This window comes from Canis lupus, chromosome 12 (genome assembly GCF_048164855.1).
Source record: "Canis lupus baileyi chromosome 12, mCanLup2.hap1, whole genome shotgun sequence".
In the NCBI taxonomy this organism is placed as follows: Eukaryota; Metazoa; Chordata; class Mammalia; order Carnivora; family Canidae; genus Canis; species Canis lupus.
The window spans coordinates 17,191,433-17,216,173 of record NC_132849.1 but is presented as its reverse complement, the minus strand read 5'-3'; the positions used below and the strand labels follow the sequence as shown (position 1 = coordinate 17,216,173).

Here is a 24,741-nt window from a genome sequence, read left to right as displayed (position 1 = left end):
AGGCAGCACTAAACGGCTGCACCACCAGGGCTGCCCCACTGCTGTTTTTATATATAAAGTTTTGTTGGAATGGAGCCATGCTCACTTGTTTATGTCCTGTCTATGGCTGCTTTTGCACTATGCTGGCAGAGCTGAGTAGTTGTAGCACCTGTAGTTTAGATGACCTGCAAAGCTTAAAATATTTATGCCCTGGTCTTTTACAGAAAATTCTTACTGGACCCTCGGTATGGACCCTCGGTAACTTGTTTTGGAACACTCCCCTCGGTAATTCACCATTCCCTCCAGTGAACTGCCTCCAAGAGAAAGTCTGTGTTGTGTGAGTTGGCCTTTTCCTGTTTTCCTGGCTCACCTTCACTACTGCCCCCCACCTCCTGCCCCGCAACATCTCCAGGCTCCCTTCACCCACAACACCTTTATCCCCTTTCCATATAGAAAACTTCTACCTATTCTTTGATATTTCTTCCCTTATGAAGCCCCCTACGATTGCCCCTTAACCCTTCTCCAAAGGCAATCCTTCCTTAGAAATGATATCCCACCAATAAATGGCACGGTACATACACAATTCAACCCATACCACGGCCCAGGATTTCAGCACTACTTCCTAAGGCCAAGGTGACCGATCCTGCTTCAGGGTATTTTCACCTGTGGTCATCTTTTCTGTCTGCTTTCCCTATGTGCTGCTGTGTCTAGTTACTCATTTATCACATTTCAGATGGTTTCTTGTCCTGACTTCTCAGCCTCTGCACTTGGCAGTGCTCTGCAGGCCATACTCAACTGCATTTGTCCTCCTAGGCTCTCCTTTCCCTACTTTGCCCTCTGCTCATTCATGTACTGGTTCATATAAGGTAAATGTTGAGCTCGTGTTGTATTCCAGGCATGACACTAGGCTCTGAGAATGTAAAGATGAAAAAAGGTGAAACAAGGACAGTTTCTGTTCTCAGGGAGTTCTTGTGAGAGGCCACCCAAGCAAATGGAGTGAAACAATTGCAAAGGGAAGTGTGCATGCAGATTCTGAATACTCTGCTGTCCTCAGCATAGCATCTTCTTTGGCTCCCTGGTGCTGACAGGAAAGAGTCCAAGCTCCCTAGCAGAGCACACCAGGACCTTCAATAGCATCATCTCTTGCTGTTTCTTTCCTTTCACTTTGTTCTCCATTTCTTTTGACACACCTCCTGTTCCCCAGCTATATAGATTTCCATTCCAAATCTCGTTTTTCTACATGAATGTTGTCTCTGTTGGGATGTACTCCTCTTTCCCCATCATCAGCTATTATCCACTTGATTAATTCCTGTTTCTTCTTTGAGACTCACATCTGGGGCTGCCTCTTCTCCATGACCCCCATCCTCTCTTTGCTCCCTGTACTCCCCTTTGGGAACAATACTCCCTTCCCCCAGAGTGACACTGAATGAGGCATGTTTATCTCTGTTACCCCAGCTTCTGGTACCATGCTTGTTGCTTAATCAATGAATGAGTGAGTGGATGAATAAATGATTTCTAGTCTGTGCTTTGCTTCTGCTCACTTCCAGGTGCACTTTTCCTTTGGACTCCCTGCTCCACCACCCCCAAGTCATATATCTGGCCACCATTTCTCTTCTACCTCAAGTCCGGAGACCTCCACTGCTCCTGACATTCTTTCCCTTGTGTGTGTGGACACCTCAGCTCTGCTGGCCCTATGGTCAGTGTCCATAGGTGGCTACCCATTCACTGTCATCACTCTGGTCTGCTTGGCTTCCCACAAAGAAAGGCCAGTTTCCTTGCCTGTAGGAAGATGGTTCTGCTAAGACAAGCAAAACTGCCTCCATGGCCTTTTCTGTGTCTCTATTTCCAAAATGTCTCCCTCTCCCAATATTAGGAGCCAGGGATGCACCGTTTCTGCTACATTGATTAATTCAACTATCTTTTTTGAGCTCCACTTTTGTACCTGAGGCACTGAGGAAGCACACCAACTCTCATCTAGTTTCTGCCCTTCTGATCAAGAAGATGTTTCTTTAACCCTTTCCTACTGAATGTATTGGGTTTCTCCTATGTATGGAAAGGCACAGTGGTTTAAAAAATTTTTTTAGCATTAAAACTCTTTAAATGAAATCTTACATGGCATGTCAATGAGTGAAACAGAAAAAAGCCAATAGTTTGCGGTATATGTAATTTTATGTGATAATTCTAGCTTATAAGTGCAGTTAATTTACAGAAACAATGAGACTGTTATGGTGAATGAACATGAAAACTTGAAATGGAGGGTTTGGGATGATGGTTGCAGCCTCAGAGCATCCTTGCTATTGATGCATCCCTGTATTCTGTACTAGCTGTACGGCCTTGAGAAAATTGGGACTGCCAGCCACTGGAAGTGATAACACTTTTAAACAGGGTACCTTGCAGGGGCGCCAGGGTGGCTCAGTGGTTGAGTTCAGTGGCCTGCTTTTGGCTCAGGTAGTGATCCTGGGGTCTTGGGATTGAGTCCTGCATCAGGCTCCCTGCAGGGAGCCTTCTTCTCCCTCTGCCTGTGTCTCTGCCTTTCTCTGTGTCTCTCATGAAGAAATAAATAAAATATTTTTTTAAAAAGCCAACAGGATACCTTGCAGATTCAGGTTATTCTGATTAAAATGACCCAAACCTTGAAAGAGGAATATAGGAAAAATTGGTTTTAATGTTGACGCACTAACACTCTTGACAACTGTTTGCATTCCTTCATTATAAAGGATGAATCGAAAGGAATAGATAAACAAGTTCTTCAACCAGTTTCTATCTTTGTTTGACAGAAAATATTTCCCCCAAACATACTGTGTCATTATGAATTGTAAATTATGTTATTAAAATTATTTTCAGAAACTTCAATGCCTGTTTCTCTCTAGTATCACTTAAAACCTTTAACACAGCCAGAGAGAGAGAGAGAGAGAGAGAGAGAGAGAGAGAGAGAGAGAAAGAGAGAGAAAGAAACAAAGAAAGAGAAAAAGATTAATTTGGCATGTTGAGCCCAAACTTCAGTTATCACTTTCACTTTATCAGCTATAGGAGGAATGGTCACAGCATGGCCCCACATTGCTGAGTTGGAATTTTAGAAACCTGCCAAGCACTCTAAGAATAAAACAAGCACTAAAGCTACCAGTGATACCCGGTGCAGCATGTTGTGTTTGGTCCCTCATTACTGCACAGTTTACTATTATATCTTTATGGGAGCATGCACCCCATGGATATCCCTGAGGCTTGCCTGGTATTTCATGGAGTATGGCACACGTGAACCGGAGTGGTGGTAGCATTCTTGCACGTATGATTTTACAGCACGCGAAGACTTGCTTGGGTCTGAATTGTTAAAAGACATTTTTGGAATTGTGGCTTTCCTAACTCATTTCATGTGTTCAAACATATGCACGGTTTTGGCAGGAGAACCTTTATTCTGAAGTGGGCATATTAACCTGTAGCTCGTGGGGTCTACAGGTCATTCACATTTGGCATGTCACATGCTTGACTCTCTCTGCTTGTGGTTTAAAAAAACATTTTTTTTAAAAACGTAATTTGAGTCAAACATTTGTAGAACCTCTGAAACAGGTAGGTTGAGCTCTAGTGTATGGGAGTAAAGTGGTTTCAGGGAAGCTGCAGAGCTGGCCTGGGAAGCCCCTCGTTAGAATCGGGTAGATGTCTGCCCAGCTCAGGGGTTTTCACCTTCCAGATGCTCACCATTTGTCTGTGTTGACTTGACTTGGCACGGAGCAGGTTGCGTGTGGCTGTGGGACTAGCTCCCCCTGGCGAAGAGCCATCAGGAAGGTCTCCGGTGGAAGCTGCCTGCCTCCCCAGGATTGACACGGATTCCTGCCAAGGAAGGCTGGCACACCCCTTACCTCGAATTTCTCTTTCCTGCCCCTCCCTGAGGGACTAAAGGGGACTTCCAGAATCCCTGCTGTGAGGGTTTTAGCTCCACCCTTATGACTGAGTGCTCTGGTTTTAATAATAGTAGTGGACTGAGAAGTTAGCTTGGGGCCAGGAGGCCCAAAGAGACCACAGTCAGATGTCTAGGAATGCTTCTTGTTCCCATTTGTGTGCTCCTCCATGGGGTATTATTTCTGTGAGTCCCCACATTTGTAGATGCCTCAGATAGACTAGACTTGGGGGAACCCCTCTGGTGGTGGATCGAAGTCTCTGCTTGAGTAATAAGATGGCAAGTGGGGCACCTTTTTTAATGGCCTTCATCCAGGATCCACAAGTCTCCCACCCTGTCCGGCCCTACTGGCAATTCTAAAGACAAAGCCACACAGGATTTGGTCAGAATTACTCACGCACATGTTTGTTGGTGTGGCTGACCAACAGGGCTGGAATTCTTTTCATGCCCAGTGTGGTTCACATGTTGTGAAGCTGTCTGACCAGCACCTGACAGTCCCCATGTCCGTCTCTTCTTTCTCCAGCGGACACTGGCAGGCTGGTTTCCTCCAGAGGTCAGTCATGGGCCTTTCCCTCTACATTTGGTGCGCTCAGTCAGGGCACACATGGGCTGAGGACTCCGCACACCTGCAGTTACTACTCCAGGATCACAGTGTGCCTCCAGCCTTCCTTGCCACTGGTATTCCTCCAAACTTCTTTACATGTCTTACAGTCTGGTCAAACTCAATGTTCCTGGGTCTTCCTGTGCCTCCTCCATGAAGGAAAATATGTAAGGCTCCTCTTTTCAAAGAGCTTATAGCTTACTGTAAAGTATGAAAAACACACACTTTTACTATATGCAAAAGATTGGTTACAGGATTCCGAAAGAGGGAGCGATTATGTATGCAGGGGCGGATCAAAGAATGTTCTTGCAAGAGGTGATGTGACGTCAATATTCAAGAATGGGTAGGATTCAAATGCAATAACATGGAGAAGTACCTTCAACAGAGTGAAGCCCAGAGGTAGAACCGGTTGGGAAGCATACAAAGAAGGGAGTGATTCCATTTGCTTGGGCACAGGGCTGTGTTGGAAAGAATTTTACCCTGTAGGTGATGATTTTGGGATACAGGAGTGGCATTATTAGAACACTGTTTCCAAAAAAAAAAAAAGAACACTGTTTCCTAGGGCTCAGCCTGGCACCAGGATATGATGTTACAGGGAGGGGAGGTTGGAGAAAAGGGAGGCATTTCTGAGTCAGGCAAGTGGCTGAGAGCATGAAGAGTCAGAAGGGATGTGAGATAGAGTTTTCAGGGCACAGGAGAGGAAGGGCTCAAGATAACCCCCAAATCTGAACCTGAGTCACTGAGAGGCTCAGGGTATTATGAACACTGTGGAAAAAAGAGGAAACGAGTGGGTGGGAGAATGAATTTAGGACATGCTGGGCTGGAAAGATCTCTGGAAATCCAAGTGGAGACTCCCATTTCCCTTTGTCCAATCTCAGCATTCTGGACTCCCCTTTGAGGTCAGGCCACTCACCCTGGCTAGGACCAACCCCAATTTGGCACCCAGGCTTATCTGACTTGAGGCAGTAAGTACTGACCCCCTGATGGGCTGACCTAGGGCTGATGATGAGAACTGTGGTGTCCATCTCTAGCTTCTCACAGAACCAGCCTTTGCTCATCTCTTCCTCAAATTCCTGTCTTCTTTCTTATATTCTTACTCACATGGGCCCTCCTGGGACAGAGACCCCTGCCTCTAGGCTGGTGCCAGGGCCCTGGCATTTATGCACAGAACCCAGAGGCTGAATGCTCATCTTTAAAGATAACTTCCTGGGTTTTTTCTTTGTCCTGACAGCCTAAGGGACACTTTGTGGCTTCTGATCAGTGGCCATTTTTAAGGCCCATAGGACTGGCTCAACTCTGCTACCTGCCAAGCCCAGTCCTCAGGGCATGTATCATCCTTAGACCTGGGTCCTGGCCCTCTCTCCACTCCCAGGTGTTACTTCAAGTCCAACACCTCATGTCACCAGGTGACTTCCAGGATATGCGAGGTGTCCGGCAGGTGCAGAGCACACTCTGCACCTTACACCCTCCTGGGACCTTCAATGAAAAAGCATCTTGCATCTTGTCTCCCAGGGTTTGAAAATTCTTTCTGGATTCTCACCCCTCTCTCTCTTCCACCCTAGTTATCTTCCCACAGCTGGACACCTGGCCTTCATGCTACACGGAGGTCTCTGCGCTACTGGTACTGATGATGTTTCCTGTCTTGGTTGTTTTTACTGCTGGTTGCATCTGGGTTCTGGCAATGCCATCATCCAGTTCCATGGGAGCTTCCTTTGTGTGTATGGTTTGGAGCCTGCAGAAATAAACTGAAACTGGGGAGGGAGCTGGGGGCATCCAAAGCCTCTGTGACTGATTTAGTCAAACATCTTCAGTCACTTTCTTCTCATTCTGAAGATTTCACATAATTAAAACCATTCCTGGCCAAAACTAAATAAATTTTGCACATGCTGCTTGAATTACTGTGCAATCTTACCCCAATGTGGCTTTCTCAGAGATTAATATTTCACTAAAACTATTCCTCTGGGTAGGCTGAAGCTAGCAGCTGTGGAAATTCAACATTTGCTTTATACAATGAAACTTTAGGACAGGGCTGCTTTTCACATTTCTCAGATATGTAGCTCATTTGGAAAAAAAAAAAAAACACAAAAAAAGCATTCTTGGCAGAGTCCATGTAGCATGAGCCAGATATCCCAGCTTGTGTTGCTGTATATTTAGATATAAAGTGATGAGAAAATGTGCTTTTAAATGCTTAGCATATAACATTGGCGCATAAAAGTTAGAGTTATCATTTATTTAGCACCTACTATATGTCAGGCATTTACACGCTCTGTATCTTCACAGACACCCCAGAAATGCACCAGATCTGGGCCTATTTGTCTTCTGATCCCTGTTTTGCCCTGGATAGCAGGGGCTGACCTAGCGGTTGCCTTCCTCAGACCCCAGGGTGCTCTGGCTTCCTGCTGGGTTTGGCCAATGGAGGCACCAGGGGGAGGCTAGAGGGCAGAGGAAAGGAGGAGGCCAGAGTATTTTCTCCCTTTCTCTCTTCCTCAAGCATCTCCTCTAGTGGTGCCCACATTTCCACTGCTCCAGATTCTTCCTGGTGTCCCTGGCCCCGGGTAACACTGCCTCCTCCCCTTGTCCCTTCAACTGTCTGCTGCCCATCATTGCTGATCTCCCAATTGCCTCGTGGCCCCCCATCCCATACAACCGTACTCCAACTAATTTCATCTTTAAAAAGATGTCAATTTGAGAAGTTCTTTCAACTCCCGCCGACTTGTCTATCATGTGAGGCTTCATCCCTCAGTTTCTTTGTTACCTTCCACCTGAATTTCTGTCTTTATCATTGCAATCCATTCCCTGCATTCACCCTTTTGTTGCCAATATTTGAAACAGTTTCTCTTTCTCTGCTTAGATGCTGATTGACGGATTCAGGTAGGAATCAGCTTCATTTTAATGAAAAGGAAAGGAGGGTCAGGGAGGTCAACTAATTGCCCAGTCTTCAAGATAGGTGGTGATGGAGCTTGGGTTTAAATTCAGGTCTGATCAGTCCTGAAGCTTGTGCACTTTCCCCTGATTAGCCTGTGTTTTGTTTACTGGTGCCACATGCACCAAATGTAACTTCTCCTGCATAATCCCTTCATATTCTAGAAGAAGCCTCTCACCATCTCCCTCTCCAAGATTTCCCCGGATGAAATTTTCTTCCCTTCAACTGTTGCTCATAAGAAAGAATTTTGAATTTCCCCCAATGCCCTGGTTGAGTCTTTTATTTTTTATTTTTATTTTTTTAAAAAGACGTTTATTTATTTGAGAGAGAGAGAGAGCGAGAGAGCACAAGCCTGGGGTGAGGAGGAGAGGAACAGAGGGAGAGGGAGAAGCAGACTCCCTGCTGAGCATGCGGGCCTTGATCCCAGGACCCCAAGATCATGACCTGAGCCCAAGGCGGACGCTTAGCTGTCTGAACCACCCAGGTCCCCCTGGTTGAGTCTTTGAGATCAGTACGTCTTAAACTTTAATGTGAAGATTATGATTCAGAATGGCCCTGGAGACAATTTCAAATTTATATGCAATTTTAAGAAATAATAAAGAGATCCTATGTTCCATTTAACCAGTTTCCCTAATGATAACATTCTGCAAGGCTGCAGCACAATATCACAACCGGGATGTTGACACTGATACAGTCAAGATGCAGAACATTCCCATCACCACCAGGATCCCTCTGTTGTCCTTTTATAGCTGCACTCACTTCCCTTCTGACCCCACCCCCTCCTTAACCCCTGAAACCACCAATTTGTTCCCATTTCTATAATTTGACATTTCAAGAATGTTGCACAAATGAAATCATATAATACGCAACCTTCTGATTGAGGTTTTTTTTTTTTAAGACTTTATTTATTTATTCATGACAGACACAGAGAGAGAGGCAGAGACACAGGCCGAGGGAGAAGAAGGCTCCCCACGAGGAGCCTGATGCAGGACTCAATCCCAGGACCCCAGGATCACAACCCGAGTCAAACGCAGATGCTCAATCACTGAGCCACCCAGGTTTCTCAAGATTGAGTTTTTTCACTCAGTATATTTTTTTTGAAGATTCATCCAGGTTGTTGCATGAGTTAAAGTTTGTCTTTTTTTTGTTGTTGTTTTGAGTAGTATTCCTGGTCATGGATGTACCACAGTTTGTTTAAACATTCACCCACTGAAGGAAACTTGGATTATTTCCAATTTGGGGCTATTACAAATAAAGCTGTAAATATAAAGCTCTACGTGGGTTTTGTGTGAAACTAAGTCTTCATGTCTCTTGAGATCAGTGCCCAGGAGCAACGCAGTTGCTGGGTTACATGATAATTTCATACCCAGTTTTTTAAGAAACTGCCAAATTGTTTTCCGTAGTGTCTGTTTCATTTTACATTCCCATGATCAATGTATGAGTGATCCATTTTTTCCACATCCTTGTCCACATTTGGTGTTGTCACTATTTTTGAAGGTTCTTTATATATTCTAGATACTATTCCATTGGGCAGATAAATGATTTGCAAATATATCCTCTCTCCCCACACTATAGTTTTTCTTTTCATCCTCTTAACACAGAAGAAATCTTTTTCATTTTCATGATGCCCAAATTATCAATTATCTGTTTTGTAATGTGATTTTGGATTCAAGGCTAAGATTTGTTTGCCTGGTCCTAGATCCCAAAGATTTTCTTTATAAGAAGTCTGAGGTCTCAGAGAAGTTACTTTGATTCCAGGGGTGAGAGAAGTAGAAGATAGAAGGTTCTGGTTGGAGAGTGAGATTTCTGAGTGTGAGTGAGTCACCCACGGTCACTCAACATTGGCTCTGTACTCTTAACTGTGGGAGGCCCTGGGAACAAGTTGCAGAAGGAAGACATAATCCTTGCCCCTAAGGAACTCGCAGCCCAGATTTCAGAAGTGGCGCCTTTCCAGGTGACAGTAAGGTCCAGGATGTGTCCCTGAAAATGGTTTGCTACAGTAGGTTGGAGGGGAAGTTTGGTGGAGCAAACTATGCCAAGTGGCTGGCGTGTTAGCATGTTAGGTATGTCACCCACTGGTGTTTATCAGTCCTGTAGAGAAAAGCAGATTTCTTTCTACTCGGTGATTTCTCTGGGACCATGTGTATCCTCTTCCTATCCTGAGGTATGGGAGCTCTTTTTCCATTCAAGCCTTTGCATCTCAGATGCCATGTGGCCACACTGGGGTCAGTTCATGTGTGTTTTTTACTAGTGTTTGGGGTGGGGGTGAGTGGGTCTCAAAGATCTATTTCCACACTTTGGTGCCTGAGTCTCTAAAGATCTGTCAATCTTGTGCTTCAAGTTTCCTTTTCCTTCTTCCTTTAATTTCTTCACCAGGAAAATGGAGATAGAAAGGTACCACAAATTCTATGGGAGGCTGAGGTGGCTAGGATAAGTATCTATAAGACGTAAATAAACGAGCAGAAGTCAGATGCTGCAGAAGTCGGCAGGAAGTGATGCCGACACATGCACACACATGTCTGTGTAGAACAGGGGACTGCTTTAGTGCTCTAGGACAGATTTCATTCCTTCTACACGCTTTTCAGTGAAGCTCACAACATAAAGAGGCTGTGTGGGATCTAGTCTTTCAGAGGCCCCTGCTGGCCTCCCTAGCTGGGTTGAACCTAGCTCAAGGCCTTAAGACTTCTGGCTGTAGGAATCCACATATCAGCACTTCCAGGTTTTTTGTGCCTACACAGTGCTGCATGAGACTCATTTCATGGCCCATCTGGGCACTGCTATCTGGGAACCAAATTTCCTCCCTTCCTGTTCCAGAGAACTTCACTGATGACGGGGCCATGTGGACACATCCCACTCTAGCTGTTCTGTGGGCTTTGGCTGCAAGAGGGAAGAGGAAGCATGCATCTCTGATCTTTTACCCCTTGCTTCCCTTTCTGCTATGAACTTGGGAGTTTGGTTTCTCTGGCCGTCTGGCTCCAATTCCATATTAAACTCTGGCAGTGAGTTTTATCCTCTCAGGAGACGCTCTTCCATCTTTTCAGAGGTCCAGGAAAACATCACCAGGGTTTTTCTGCTAGGTTCATGACGTGATGTCTAAGGCATGATGTGATGATGTGATGGCATGATGTGATGTCTTGAGCATATGATGGTTTTCTGATGTTTTTTTGGTGCCATTTCTCTTTTCTTTCAGAGCCTGAGAATCCAACTGAGGCCAACCAAGTTTCAGAACCTCTACTGCTTGGCACCAACATCACCAGGGATGAACTATTTTTGCCAGATAATCCTGTGTCCCTGACAGCACGTCTCTCCCCAGGTAGCTAAGGGGATAATGAGTTTTTACCACCCTGCACACTATGTAATGAGAGAGTCATCTGCCCAGCGGCTTACACACCACGGCTTAGTCACCGCTGCTACTGAAGTATAAGATGAAATCTATCATCCCTTGGCACATTTCATTTTATACATTCAGTGATTATACTCAATATAAATGAGTGGAATCAAGGTTCCAGAGAATATGATTCCGCAGCCCTGGGAATGAGGTTACCTCTAAAATGGAAGCCAGTGGGGCACCTGGCTGGCTCAGTGGTTGAGCATCTGCCTTTGTCTCAGGTCATGATCCCGGGGTTCTGGGATCGAGCCCCACATTGAGCTCCCTGTGGGGAGCCTGCTTCTCCCTCTGCCTGTGTCTGCCTCTCTCTCTATGTCTCTCATGAATAAGTAAATAAAATCTTAAAAAAAAATAAAATGAAAGCCAGTGAAGATAGCATGCAATGCATATAATTAGCCACTCAGTCTAAGAGACAGTGCTCATAGACAGGCTGTCTTCTACATCAAGAAACCGGCATGTGTTTAGGGAGACAAAATTATAAGACGTAAGTGATGGACAGCAGCTATGTTCTTTTTTTTTTTTTAAGATTTTATTTATTCATTCATGAGAGACACAGAGACAGAGGCAGAGACATAGGAAGAGGGAGGAGAAGCAGGCTCCCTGTGGGGAGCCCGATGCAGGACCCGATCCCTGAACTTCAGGATCATGTCCTGAGCCAAAGGCAGACGCTCAACCACTGAGCCACACAGGCATCCCAGCAGCTGTGTTTTTTCAATTGTATTGTAGTTTGTTGGTAATTAATTAAAAGAGCTTTGAGTCAGGGATGAGAGAAAGCTGTCAGTAAGATTTATAAGAATTGGTGAGATATGTTCAAAGAGAGTGTACTGTAATGCTGGTTGACTGGCCCTAGAGTGTCCTCTAAACATAATTTCCCCTAGAATACAGTTAATGCAATGGGTTATCATCAGGAGAAAGCCCTGGATTTGAAAATATGCAGCTCTGTAGTTGTAATTTTGTCCTTGCCAAGATAATCCTCAGGATCCACTTGTCTAGAAGGGGACCTGACTCAGCTCTTGTGCCAGCTGACTCTCCAGTTATGAATTAATAAAACTGCTATTGGTTGATGTGTTCTCTTGAGGGCTTCATTAAAGTGAGGTGTTCTCCTGGAACCCATTCACTTCTGGTTATGTTTGTTTTAGAATAGGGTCTCTCTCAGCCTTGATATATTCACTTTTGGGGCCAGATAGTTCTTTGTTGTGAGGGACTGTTCTGTGCACCATAGGCTGTTTAGCATAGCCTTCCCTCCTACCCACTAGGTGCCAGTATCATCCCTCACTGCAATTGCAACAACCAAAAATGTTTCTACACAGCCAGATGTCCCCTATGGGGGCAAACTGCCCGAAGTTGAGAGTCACCGATTCTAGGAGCTAACCAGTGGTAAGGGACTTCCTTGAGGAACAGAGCACAAAATTGTACTTGGGGGTGGATGAATGCTTCATGCTGCTTACTTTTATATTATATTGGTAGGTGTATTGATCAGGGTTCTCCAGAGAAACAGAACCAGGAGGATATATATATCCGACCAGTAGGAGATATATATGTGATTATGGAGGCTGAGAAGTCTCAGGATCTTTCAACTGCAAGCTAGAGACCCAGGAGAGCCTGTAGTATCATTCAGTTCAAGTCTGAAGGCCTGAGAACCAGGGGAGCCAGTAGTGAAAGTCCAAACTGAGGCTGGATAAGATGAAATGAGATGTCTCACCTCAAGCAGTAAGACAGGAAAAAGGGGGGCAAATGCCTCCTCCCTCCACCTTTCATTCTGTTAGGCCCTGAACAGACTGGATGATGCCAACCCACATTGGGGAGAGTGGTCTACTTTTGTGAGTCCATGGATTCGAGTGCTAACCTGGTCTGGAGACACTTACAAATGATGTTTCATCTGGGCACCCCATGGCTTGTCATATTGACTCATAAAATTCACCACCACAATAGGAGATGCAGGAAAGTTTTAATGATAGGGCAAATCACCAGTGGGAGGTGTTGGGAGCTACCTGGGGTGTTCCATCCCTGTTGAGGGAGAGTCAGGGAGAAGGGTTTGGATTTACAGTTCGGCTCTGGGGTTCATCACTTCTCTAGCTTCTGCAGTCCATGTCTCATTGGCAGCTGTCCGGAGCAGAATCTCCTCGGCCGAGTTGTGCCCTCTGTCTTGGTGTCCTCTCTAAGGTGTGCTGTAACTGCCCAGAGAACTGCCTGTGTGCAGGGCCAGCGAGGACTTGCCCTTGTACCCTGGGTCAGATTTATGAAGAAGGCACTAAGTGCCTCCTGGGCTTGTGCTTTTGTAGAGTCTTAGCGCTCAGGATGAAGGGGATCTCAGAGGTTAGGTAGAGCACTTTGCAAACTCTGCTGGGCATTTTATAAAATGGGAATTTGATTCCAAAGATCTTGGGTGCTGTCCGAGATTATATGGATCCAACAAGCTCCCGTGTGATGTCACTGCTGCTGGTCCTTGGACCTCCATTAAGTAGGAAGACTTTAGACCAGAGGTCTGCAAACTATGGCCCATGGCTCAAATTGGGTCCACCACCTATTTTTGCCAATAGAGTTCTGTTGGAACACAGCCACGCTTGTTCATTTACATATTGTCTCTGGTAGCTTTTGTACCACAGTGACAAAGTTGAGTAGTTGAAACAGACCACATGGTCCCTGAAGCTTGAAATAGTTACTCTCTGCCCCCTTACGGTAAAGATAAAGATGCACTGACCTCTGCTCTAGGTTGACTTGTGCCACGTGGACCGTGGAGGATCTTCCCGGTTGCTCTTTTGGATGGGCCATTCAGAGGTTGTCTTTCCTAACCCTTGGCCTGTCTTTTTTTATCCCTCTTGCTTCTAGCTCCTGCAACCCTCCCCATTAGTGCCTGGGGTGTAAGGAGACCTGTGGGAAGAATTTCTTTGCTACAGTAAAGCTTCCTTCTTGTATGTGAACCTTTCATAGTTCTGACAAAGTGTCCTGCCTGGAACCCCACTCAGAGCCAGTCAGCCCTGGTATCCTCTGGTTTTCTAGGTAGCTCACCTTCAGATCTGTTTGGAAACACCCTTCAAAGACTGATGCCTAGAATATTACACAGAACACTCTATTTGTTTTTCAGCCAGCCAGCATTTACTGAGAATCTCCTTTCATCAGGTACCATGCTAGATTTTTAGGTGACAAGAGATACAGCAGATGCCTTTTCAATCTAGGAGAAAACTTGTGAACCGATCATTCCAATTACAAAATCATAGGTGCAATATTAGAAAGATATCTGGATACTTTGATAACCAAAGAAAAGGGTCTGATTGGAGCTTCACTGAAGTGGACCTTTCTTTTTTCCCCCTCAATCATGATTTTTTATTGACTATTACACAAACACAATTTTGCATCTACTGATGTGATATATGCTTTTCCTCTTATCTCTAAATATGAATTACAATGATTTACTATCTGTTTTTTTAATAAGTGAAATAACATCTTTTACTTAAAATTAAGCTATATTGGGCAGCCTGGGTGGCTCAGCAGTTTAGCGCCGCCTTCAGCCCAGGGCGTGATGCTGGAGACCCGGGATCGAGTCCCACATCGGACTCCCGGGATGGAGCCTGCTTCTCCCTCTGCCTGTGTCTCTGCCTCTCTCTCTGTGTCTCTCATGAACAAATAAATAAGATCTTTAAAAAAAAAAGAAAAAAATTAAGCTATATTAATAGTGTGAAATAAATTATAATTTTATTGACTTCAATTTTCAGTATAAAATAATTCTGCTACCATTCCTGTTAGCTTAAAACCAAAACTTGATTGCCAGATCCTCTGATTGGAGCAACTTTCAGAATTCACTCCTGAACCTCAATAACATTTTTTATTATTTTAAAATTATGCCAAAATACACATAACACACATTTATCAGCTTAACCATTTTAAACTTCTAGTTCAATGGCATTAAGTGCATTTACATTGTTGTGCAACCATCCATTTCCAGAATACTTTTCAATCTTGCAATCTTGCAAAATTGAAACTTTGTATCCTGTACACACTAAACAATAACTTCTAATTCCTCCCTTCCCCCAGCCCCTGACAACCCTCACTCTACTTTCTGTCTCTATGAAAAAGACTACTCTAGGTATTTCATACATGTGGTATCCCAGAGTATTCCAGTTCATTACAGTTCTTTTGTGACTGGATTATTTCACTTATAATGTCCTCAAGGTTCATCAATGTTGTAGCATGTATCACAAATTCCTTCCTTTTAAGGCTATGAGTAATACTCCATTTGTGTGTGTGTGTGTGTGTGTGTGTGTGTGTGTGTATAAACACCAAATTTTGTTTATCGAGGCTCCGTCCACAGTTTGGCTATTGTGGACATTGCTGCTAGAAACATCGGGGTATCCCGGCGTTTCATTGCATCTGTATCTTTGGGAGCCTTGGTGTCCATCGAAAGATGAATGGATAAAGAAGATGTGGTCCATGTATACAATGGAATATTACTCAGCCATTAGAAATGACAAATACTCACCATTTGCTTCGACGTGGATGGAACTGGAGGGTGTTACGCTGAGTGAAATAAGTCAATCGGAGAGGGACAAACATTATATGGTCTCATTCATTTGGGGAATATAAATAATAGTGAAAGGGAATAGAAGGGAAGGGAGAAGAAATGGGTAGGAAATATCAGAAAGGGAGACAGAACATATGGACTCCTAACTCTGGGAAACGAACTAGGGGTGGTGGAAGGGGAAGAGGGTGGGGGGTGGGGGTGAGTGGGTGACGGGCACTGAGGGGGGCACTTGACGGGATGAGCACTGGGTGTTATTCTGTATGTTGGCAAATTGAACACCAATACAAAATTAATTTATTATTAAAAAAATTTTGTTTATCCATTCACCTGTGGATAATATTTCAATTGCTTCTACCTTCAGCCTACTGTGAATAATGCTTATAATAAGTGGTGTACAAATATCTGTTTGAGTCCTTGCTTTCAATTCTTTTGAGTATATACCCAAAAAATTGCTTGATCTTATGGTGATTCTAGTTTTCATTTTTTGAGGAACTGCCACCCTATTTCCATACTGTCTCCATCATTTTACTCTCCCACAATACAAGGGTTCCAATTTCTGTAAATCCTCTCCAACACTTGTCATTCTTTTTCTTTTCTTTCCTTCCTTCCTTGTCTCTGTCTCTCTCCCTGCCTACTTTCCTTCCTTCATTTATTTTTTTAATGCTAGCTATCCCAATGGGTAGGAGGTGGTATCTCATTTGTGATTTTTATTTGCAATTCCTTAGTGATTAATAATGTTGAACATCTTTTCATGAGCTTATTGATCATTTGTGTATCCTCTTTGGAGTAATGTCTGTTCAGGTCTGTTGCCTGTTTTTTTAATCAGGTTGTTTTTTTGTTGTTGAGTTTCTAGGAGCTCTTTATATAATCTGGATATTAACCCCCAATCAGATATATGATTTGCAAATATTTTCTTCCATTTTATGGGTTGCCTTTTCACTTTGTTTGACTGAGTCCTTTGATGCATGGACGTTTTAAATTTTGATATCGTCCAATTTATCTATTTTAACTTTTGTTGCTGGTGTTTTTGGTGTCATATCTAAGAAATCATTTTCAAATCCAATGTCATAAAGCCTTTTTCCTGTGTTTTCTTCTAAGAGTTTTATAATTTTAGCTGTTACATTTTGGTCTCTGACCTATTTCAAGTTAAAATTTTAATATGATAGAAGGTAAGGGTTCAACTTCATTCTTTTGCATGTGGATACTCAGTTTTCTCAGCACCATTTGTTGAAAAGACTGTTCTTTCCTCATTGAATAGTCTTGGCATCCTTGTTGAAAATCATTTGACAAGGGGTAAGGGTTTATTTCTCAGCTCTCTGTTCTATTCTACTGTCCATATACTGTCTTTATGCCCGTACCACACTGTTTTGCTTATTGTATTTTTGTAATAAATTTTGAAATCAGAAAGTCTAAGACTTCCAATTTAGTTCTTTCTTCAAGATTCTTTTGGGTATTTGAAATTCCTTGAGATTCCATATGAACTTTTAGTATGGATTTTTCTATTTCTGAAAAAAAAGTCACTGGGATTTTGAGTTTGCTGTAGGACTTTCGAATTCTCCTTTAAAGGAAACATTTGCTAGACAGATAAGGGGAGGAGGAGGCATTTTAGGCAAAAGGAAAAGTGTGATCAAATACATGAAAAGATAAAAGGACGTGGTATGTTTGGGGAACTAAAAATAAGCTGGTAATGTTGGACATTAGGCATGGCTACAGTTCTGTGTATATGTGTATGGGTGTAGACTCAAGTAGGAGGTGAATTACGAAGGTAAGGGTCAGATATTGTGGAAACGGTTGTGTATTGTGCTAAGAAGTTGAATGGGGATTAGTTAAAGGGTTAGGCTGTGGAGTGAAGTGATTAGATTTGTACTTTATAAAGATGACCCTGTTGGTGAGATTGTATGCTAGACTGAGCCAAAAGAAGGGTTTAGCAGAAGGATTAGGAAGAAACTACTTCAGAAACTCTCAGAAATGAAATGGTGAGACTTGTGCCATGGTAGAATTAGTGGGGAGACAGGAGGGAATGGATCTGAAGTAGCTTTGTGCCACTACACATTCAGACATTTTCCAGTGACTTCACTCTCTTCCTGGGTCCTGAAGTCCTCACATCTGTAGAACAGTCTCTGAGCTCAGAGTGGTGGTTCCGACTCTTCACCTGTGTCATATGGTTGTGACCTTTTAAGAACTCAAATGGCTGTTGAAGAAGGCCGAGGGCTCTGGCTCAGAGATGCAGAGTCCCTCAGCAGTAGCTGGCCCCTTCTCAGATCCCCTGAGGCTCCAGCTCCTCATCCTGCTACTCTCGGGCCTCTGGTTGCTCCAAGGACCTTGCAGTCATTTCTCTCTTACCTGTGGATTGGGCTTTTTTTCCCTTGCTTTGGTTTTCCCTGACCCTGTTGGAATCCACCAGAATGTGAGTTGTCTTCTCTGTTATGACCCATTCCCTCCACCTGCAGAATTGCAGCTCCCCAGACCCTCTTGTGTGGTACATGTTACTGAGACCCTGACCCACCTGGGAACCTGTTTCTTCTCCAAGGACTGGAGTCTTTTGCTTCTTTAGCTTTCCCCAACCTGACATCTTTTCAGCCATGGTGACTCAGTTCCTGCCCTCAGCTTAAACGGCATTGCATAAGAATTGTCAGGGTCTTTGCCACTTTTTTCTCCTTTCATCTCAGCAAGAGCTTCACTGACTGTACTTGGTAATGATAATGCCAGGTCTGAGCCACAGCAGCAGCAGCATATAGGGAGAGGATGTGCTCCATCGGCCGGAGGCTAAGCCACTTAACACTGAGATCCCAAGCCCCTACTCTGAACCTTTGTGGGACAGTTATGCTGGTGGGCAGGCTGTGGCAGTTGTGTGTGTGCATGTGTGGTTGGCCCATCATGGTCACAGGTGGAGTCTTGGAACTGGGGACAGAGAGTGGGCTCAAATTCCCAATTCTTGTGGGCATTTTAGAACTGGAACCACTTTGGCAGTTTTGGGACAGCCAGCTCTGACCCCTTGCCAAAGACACACATTTGATGACCTGTGCAATGAGACAATGATCAAAGTACACCAGGACCGTCAGTGAAGGAAAAAGCAGAGCTAGGTAAGGAGTGGGCTGCCGCTTGGGGTTACAGTGAGTGACTGAAGTGATGATGGGCTGTGCCTCCAAGGCGAGCCAGACAGAATGCAATAAAAAGTTCCAGGGAAGGTGAGGGGAAAGTGTTAAAAGGGAACTGGGGAGGAGATGGGGAAGAGAAAGGAGCAAGTCTAGGAAAAACAGAAATGTAAGGAGTTGCTGCTTCCTTGAAAGCCAAGAAACTCACTAGAACAAAGGGGACAAGGATCCAGACCCCTGTCTGGGAAGGCTGGCTGGCATTTAGGAGACTGGATCTTTGTTGTTGAGTTCAGTCTACCTGGAACATGGCCTCAGGAAAGTAGAATGTGTTCTCATCACTCACTTTGTGTTCCCAAACAGAGGAGAAGAGAGGGAGGTGCCACCTTGATCCAGCTGAAGCATTTCCAGGAGGCTTCCTCCGGATGCCACATCGCGGCTGCCCTTCTGCTGTAGCACGGAGCTGGTGATTGCCGAGTGTGTGGACATGGCTTTGCTCAGCAACATCCTAGCGGCCTATTCCTTTGTCTCAGGTAGTTTCCAGTCTTGGCTGGGCCAGGGCTGAGGGCTGAGGCTATCTCCTGGGTGGCCATCAGTGGCCTTATTCTTAGGAGAGAAAGGCTACGTAGTCGTAGTCGTAGCAGAGGGACTCTGTTGTGCTGAATTGTGAGATCAAAGATCTTCTGGTTTGAAAGCCAAACTTGGCATTCTCTAATTTGGCAGGCGGTGTTGGTGGGGTGGAACACTAAAAGCTTTATCTTGCTAAAAATGTTTGGTTTCCTTTGGGCTCAAGTGAGTGAATGAAGTAGCCTAGGGCTATTGTCTACTTGTCATTATGCATTTGACTCCATGTGAGAGAGGCTCATGGAGTATCCCCTGCCTGCTGTTTCTATGCAGTGGTTCTCAGTCCCACCCGTGTATGTGTGTGTGGGATCTGTGCTTGTGGGGCTGTGTGACGTGTGTGATAACCTCCTACGAGACACAAGGACACAAAGCGTGTGAGTCTGAGAGAGCCTGATATTTGTCCTGTCCTTAATTCAAAGTTATACTCTTAGCAAGTTGGCTTTCTGTCTCCTCAAGATCCCTTCTTGAGAATAGATGCTATTCATGTAAGAGGAGCCATTTAAAAATACTTGAAAGTATACCTCAACCAAGCTGAAAATAAAAAAATACATGAAAATGCTCAATGGTTTCAATGACCAAACCAATTTTCTGCTGCTTGAGTGAGTTTTACAATTTTTTTTGATAGTTTGTTTTCACAATGTTTTGTTTTGCCTGTTGTCTCAGGATGTTGTATAAAAAGGAAGGGGCTGAGGTTCTGATTAGAATTCCTCTAATCAGAGGACTGATTTTACTTTCTGGTTCTCTAGTCAGGGTTGATGTGTGGTGGCCTCAGAGTTCAGATGTAAAACCTGACCTTTCTTCTTACAATGGCAAATCTAGGCCATGGTTGAGGGTAATGGAAGCTCATGGCCTCTCTTTGAGGAAGGATCTTAGATGACATGCAACCTGATTTTAGAAAGGAGGACTTCTCAGAGGTGACAAGATGCAGCATATAGTCTGCACAGGCCTCAAGGCTAGGGTTCTCCCTTCCTGAGTCAGCAAAGAACCAGGTCAGTGGTTAGCTTCTCACCTCCCTAAGAAAGTCTGGTCCCTGGGACCTCCTTCCCTGGGCACCGCACATCAGAGGAATCTCAGCTTTGCTCTTTCTTGAAGGTGTATTGGGGAGCAAGGGCACTAGGTTGGAAAAGAGATGTTTGAAACCTTAGAATCATGTTTCACAAGCAATTGAATGATGATCCTCTTAAGTCTATAGTGAGACATCCCCCAAATGAAGTGGGTGGTGGCAGGGAGGGCCCAGAGGTTCCAAGGCCTCCATGGACACTTACGAATCAGCTGTTGCAAGAACATATCTCAGGGGAGAGATACAGGCTACTGGACTTTGGAGCTCTGCTTGGCACAGGAGGTACCTGGAGGTTTTCCATTTTGGCCAGCATGACCCTGAGTTGGGCCCACTGAACGTGGTAACTCATTGAATGGTCTAGTGTTTACCATGTGTCTTGTGATCTTGCTAGGGTTGAAAGAGGGCATGGCCCTGTTTTTCTTTCCCTTGCAACCTTTCTTCTTCCCACCCTATATTCTGGAATTAAATATTGTTTGGGACACTGGAAGATAACATTCCTTTTAAATAAATACAGGCTGAAGTAAAAAGAAAATGCAAAGAAATGGAAAGTAAAATGGCTAAAATAAAATGTGTTAGATCCAGTAAATAGACTTGCTGGCTTAAAAATTAATTTGGAGTGTGACGGGGAACAATCCCTGGCTGTAAAGAAAAATGAGTTAAGAGAATTTAAAATATGAAGGTGATTACAACAAATACAAAAATAATTATTTTAAAAGAAGAAAATAGAACAAATGGATTGGAAGCAATAATAAAAAGTATGTTAGAAGGAAATTGTAGAAAATGTCCAAATCTTGTAGCTCTCTCATGTTCTCACTCAGCTGTATCTGGTCTTCAACTACACAGGGGCCCCTGATCCTCCTGATTTCTTCCAGAGCATCAGTTGCCTCTTATTTTGTCCATGTGGCCCATCACTTCAGCAGCATATTTGCTAATGCACACAACTCCCTTCTGATTAAAACAACAGGCAAAACACTAACTCTAAGCAAATCCTGCTTTCTCTTTCACCCTCTGCACTGAAGTAATCAAATGCTGCTATATCTTTGCAGATCGAAGCCATTAGAAATTCATGGTATCAAACCTCAGCTGAACCTTTCAAGTATTTGCTTTTGGAAACATCTTGTTCCCATTCTTCAGAGTAGCCATTTCAAACCTGATAATTCTAATAATTTCAAATACCTGTTTATCCAAATGTACCCTAAAATTAAATGGCAAATGCAAACTAAGAGAAAAATGCAGCACTAATGAAGAAGGGTTAAAGTTTATAACAGATAAAGAGCTCTCACCAAACAATAAAAGATCAGCGTCCCAAAGAATAGTAGACAAAGAACAAGGATTAGCAGTTTGCCAAAGAAAAAATAGAAATTGCTGATAAAACATACACGGCCCAAGTTCTAGCAATGAAACGAATGCCAAATAAAAACAGCAATGAGGTTAACATTTTTATTTTGTAAAACTCTCAAAGATTTGAGTGGTTATGTATATAATTTTAGTTTTGGAGAAAGTGTGGGGAAGTGAGTACTCACAGTGTTATGGGATTGTAAATTGCTACAACCCCTTTAGAGAGCGATTTAGGAACATCTGTCAAAAGCCCTTAAAAACATGTATACCATTTAGCCAGCATTCCACATTTAGTAATTTATCCTAAGGAAATAACTAAGGAGATGGGCAAAAATCTTACTATGGGGACAGTTAATCTCAGAACTGTTTATAATAGTAAAAAATTAGAAAAACGGGTGAATATTAATTAAAGTAGAAAGATGTTTATGATGTGTTGTTATGTGAATAAAGCCTGTTACCATAGTGCATCTACAGTATAAGGCCATTTATGTTTGTACATTCACATATGTGTATGACAGTACATTTTATTGCAAATTATATCTGGATGCTGCAATTTTATGAGTGTGTATATTTTAAATTTTATTTTGCTTAGCTGTATGTTTAAGTATTCTATACTTCATTGATACCACTTTTGTAAAAAGTAATATTATTTTATTGGAATTTAAAATTTAGAATTATATCATACGTGTATTTTAAAAATTACCACTCCCTTATTCTTTTCTGACTTCTAGATCTGTGTATCTAAATGCCCTGAACATTACAACTTGAGTGGGTATCATAAGCATTTCAAATTCAACCTGGCCTGCAGTGAAATATTGTCCTTCTTTGTCAATTGCTCTTTCTTTTGTGTATCATGTAGGACATCACCTACACCAGAAGTATGATGTCTAGCCTTTGGTGTATCTTACTCACTGCCCATATCCAATTGCTTAGGATCAGACCATTTTGTCTCTCAATGTTTCTCCGATGGATCCCCTCCATTTTATTCTCACCATCATTGAATTGATCCAAATTCTATTCTGTTTTTGCTTATCTTGCCATAATAGCATTTTCCATGGTCTATCTGCCTTCAATCTTGCTTCATAGCAAAGATTATGTTTTGTAGCAAAATGATCTTTCCAAACTGTAGGTCTGATGATATAATTCTTCTTTATCTTTTAGAATACTGTAGTGGAAAAAAAAAAGAATATTGTAGTGGATCCTCATTATCTCTAGGATGAAATCCAAACACTATTGTATAATACTTAGGATTGTTTTCAGCTGCAAATAACAGAAAACCTCAACTTGGTGGCCTAAACACATAGGAGTTATCTTACCTTCATAACAAGAAGTCTGGAGGTAGGTAGTCCATTGGCTCAAAGATGTAGGGACCAGCATCTCTGTGATTCTCATGTCTTTTCTTTTATGCTTGTCATCTCATGGCTGCAACATGGCTACTCTTGCTCCTGCTGTCATTCAAGATGGTTGACAAAAGGAAAGGCGTTCCAGTAGATTTCACATTTCTTTGGCCAAAACTGTGTTACCCGACCATCTAACTGAAAAAAAAAATGACAAAGACTAACCTTTAACCTTTAGACCAGTGGTTTATAACCAGGGATGATTTTGCCCTAAAGGGGACTTCAGGAAATATCTGGAAACACTTTTAGTTGTCAAAACTGGGTTGGGAGGTGCTGCTATTAGCATCTAGCAACGGAAAAACATCCTACAATGCACAAGACAATCCCCATGACAAATAATTAACTGGTCCAAGAAGTCAATAGTGCTGAGGTTGGAAAACATGGTGTAGAGGCAAGCAAGGGAGAAGAGATATAGGGATAGTGTGAGTTCTCCAACCCACAGTTTTTTTATTTGGCTTATCAGGGCTTTTAGTGTCTGAACTTGACTTCTCAGTGTTCTTTTTAGTTGTAGAACTCCTTGACCAAGACCTTACTGCAATTACCCTAAACCATTTGCTATGCCTTTTCTTACCTCTGCTTTTTGCAGCCATTTCCTTTTCTAAGAGTTCTGCTGTTCAATCCTGCACTGGCTAACTCCCTCACAGTCTGCAGGGTCTGCATCCTCTCTCCACACTCCCCCACCTTGGCTTAGGTGCCCTTCCATGTACTCACACATTTTGTTTCCCTCTGTCTCAGCATTGGATTGGAGCAGCTAACACTTCTTGTTTCAACTCTGTGCAAGCAACCCCTTGATATCATAATATAATAATTTATGATGAGGATAATAATCTCATTAATAGTAATAACCTCATAAATAACTTCCAATAGGGTTGTTAGCAAGATTAAGTGGAATAATTGCTCTTTAAATTTAATGTTTTGAATTAATAATCCATTCTCCTGATCACTCTTCCATTTCCTTTAGTTTCTTCCTTAAAAGTCACCTTCTCAGATTCCCATCGGTTACTCCAATTGCTTGCTCCCCTCTAGCACACGTCTGACACTTCATACCTCCTTCCTATTTTTACTGTTTTCTTCTCTACATCACCTTATTACCATCTAACATAAATCTGTTTTATTCATTTACCTTGTTTATTTACTGTCTATCCTAGTAGAATATCAGCTCCCAGGAACACTGAGATTTTTGTTTCTTTCCTCAGCCTCTAGAATAGTGTCTGGTATTTGTTAGGTATTCAACTAATCAGTGAATAAACATGGCTCAGTGATCAAATAATAGAAAAAGGTGTATAGTGAGAAGTCTTATCCCAGAACTGCCCCATCCTCCAACCAGTCTCAATGTTTGAGCCATCATCAAGTCTTTCTACATTCTCCCAGAATTCTTTGTGCACAGGTAAGAAAATATGAACATACAGTCTCATCCTCTTCCCTTATATACACAGGTAGCATATCATACATACTCTTTTGTACTTGCTTTTTCCACCAATGTTATCATGAAGATGTGTTATATCAGTGTATAGAGAGCTTCCTCATTCTTTTGGATGACTATATACTATTCATTTGTACATACGAACCATAATTTAACCAGTCCTCTGTTGGCTAGTGGGACTGGTTCAGATCTTTTCAAATGGGGCAGCAGAGTTGCAATAAAAATAACTGTGGGCATACATAGATGTTCAAGTGCATTTATAGAATAAGTTCCCAAAAGTGGAATTGTTGGATCAAAGTGTGTATAAATTATTAGTTAAGGTCAGTATTACCAAAGTGCCCCTGAAGGAGTTTTACCAATTTACTCTTTTTAAGATGCGTAAGAAGGTCCTGCAACACTATTTTCAAACTGTTAGATTTTTGACAATCTGAAAAGTGAAAAGTAATACCTCAATGTCATTTAATTTCTGTTTCTTGGGGATCCCTGGGTGGCTCAGTGGTTTAAC

General features: G+C 42.9%; 1 protein-coding gene across 3 annotated transcripts in view; it reads left to right on the top strand.

The window, feature by feature from the left end:
• EVA1A (eva-1 homolog A, regulator of programmed cell death) overlaps nucleotides 1-24,741 on the top strand; it is a 48,635-nt gene that overhangs the window by 13,451 nt on the left and 10,443 nt on the right. For 2 of the 3 annotated variants that reach the window (XR_012004286.1, XM_072769983.1), the window contains one exon: nucleotides 10,586-10,708. Coding sequence is in view for 2 of the 3 variants with exons in the window: in XM_072769983.1 (XP_072626084.1) it covers nucleotides 10,586-10,708 (123 nt within the window). In the remaining variant the exon portion in view is untranslated. Of the gene's footprint in view, nucleotides 1-203; nucleotides 265-10,585; nucleotides 10,709-24,741 lie in introns of all 3 variants that reach the window. The other variant, XM_072769982.1, reaches the window with a different exon arrangement.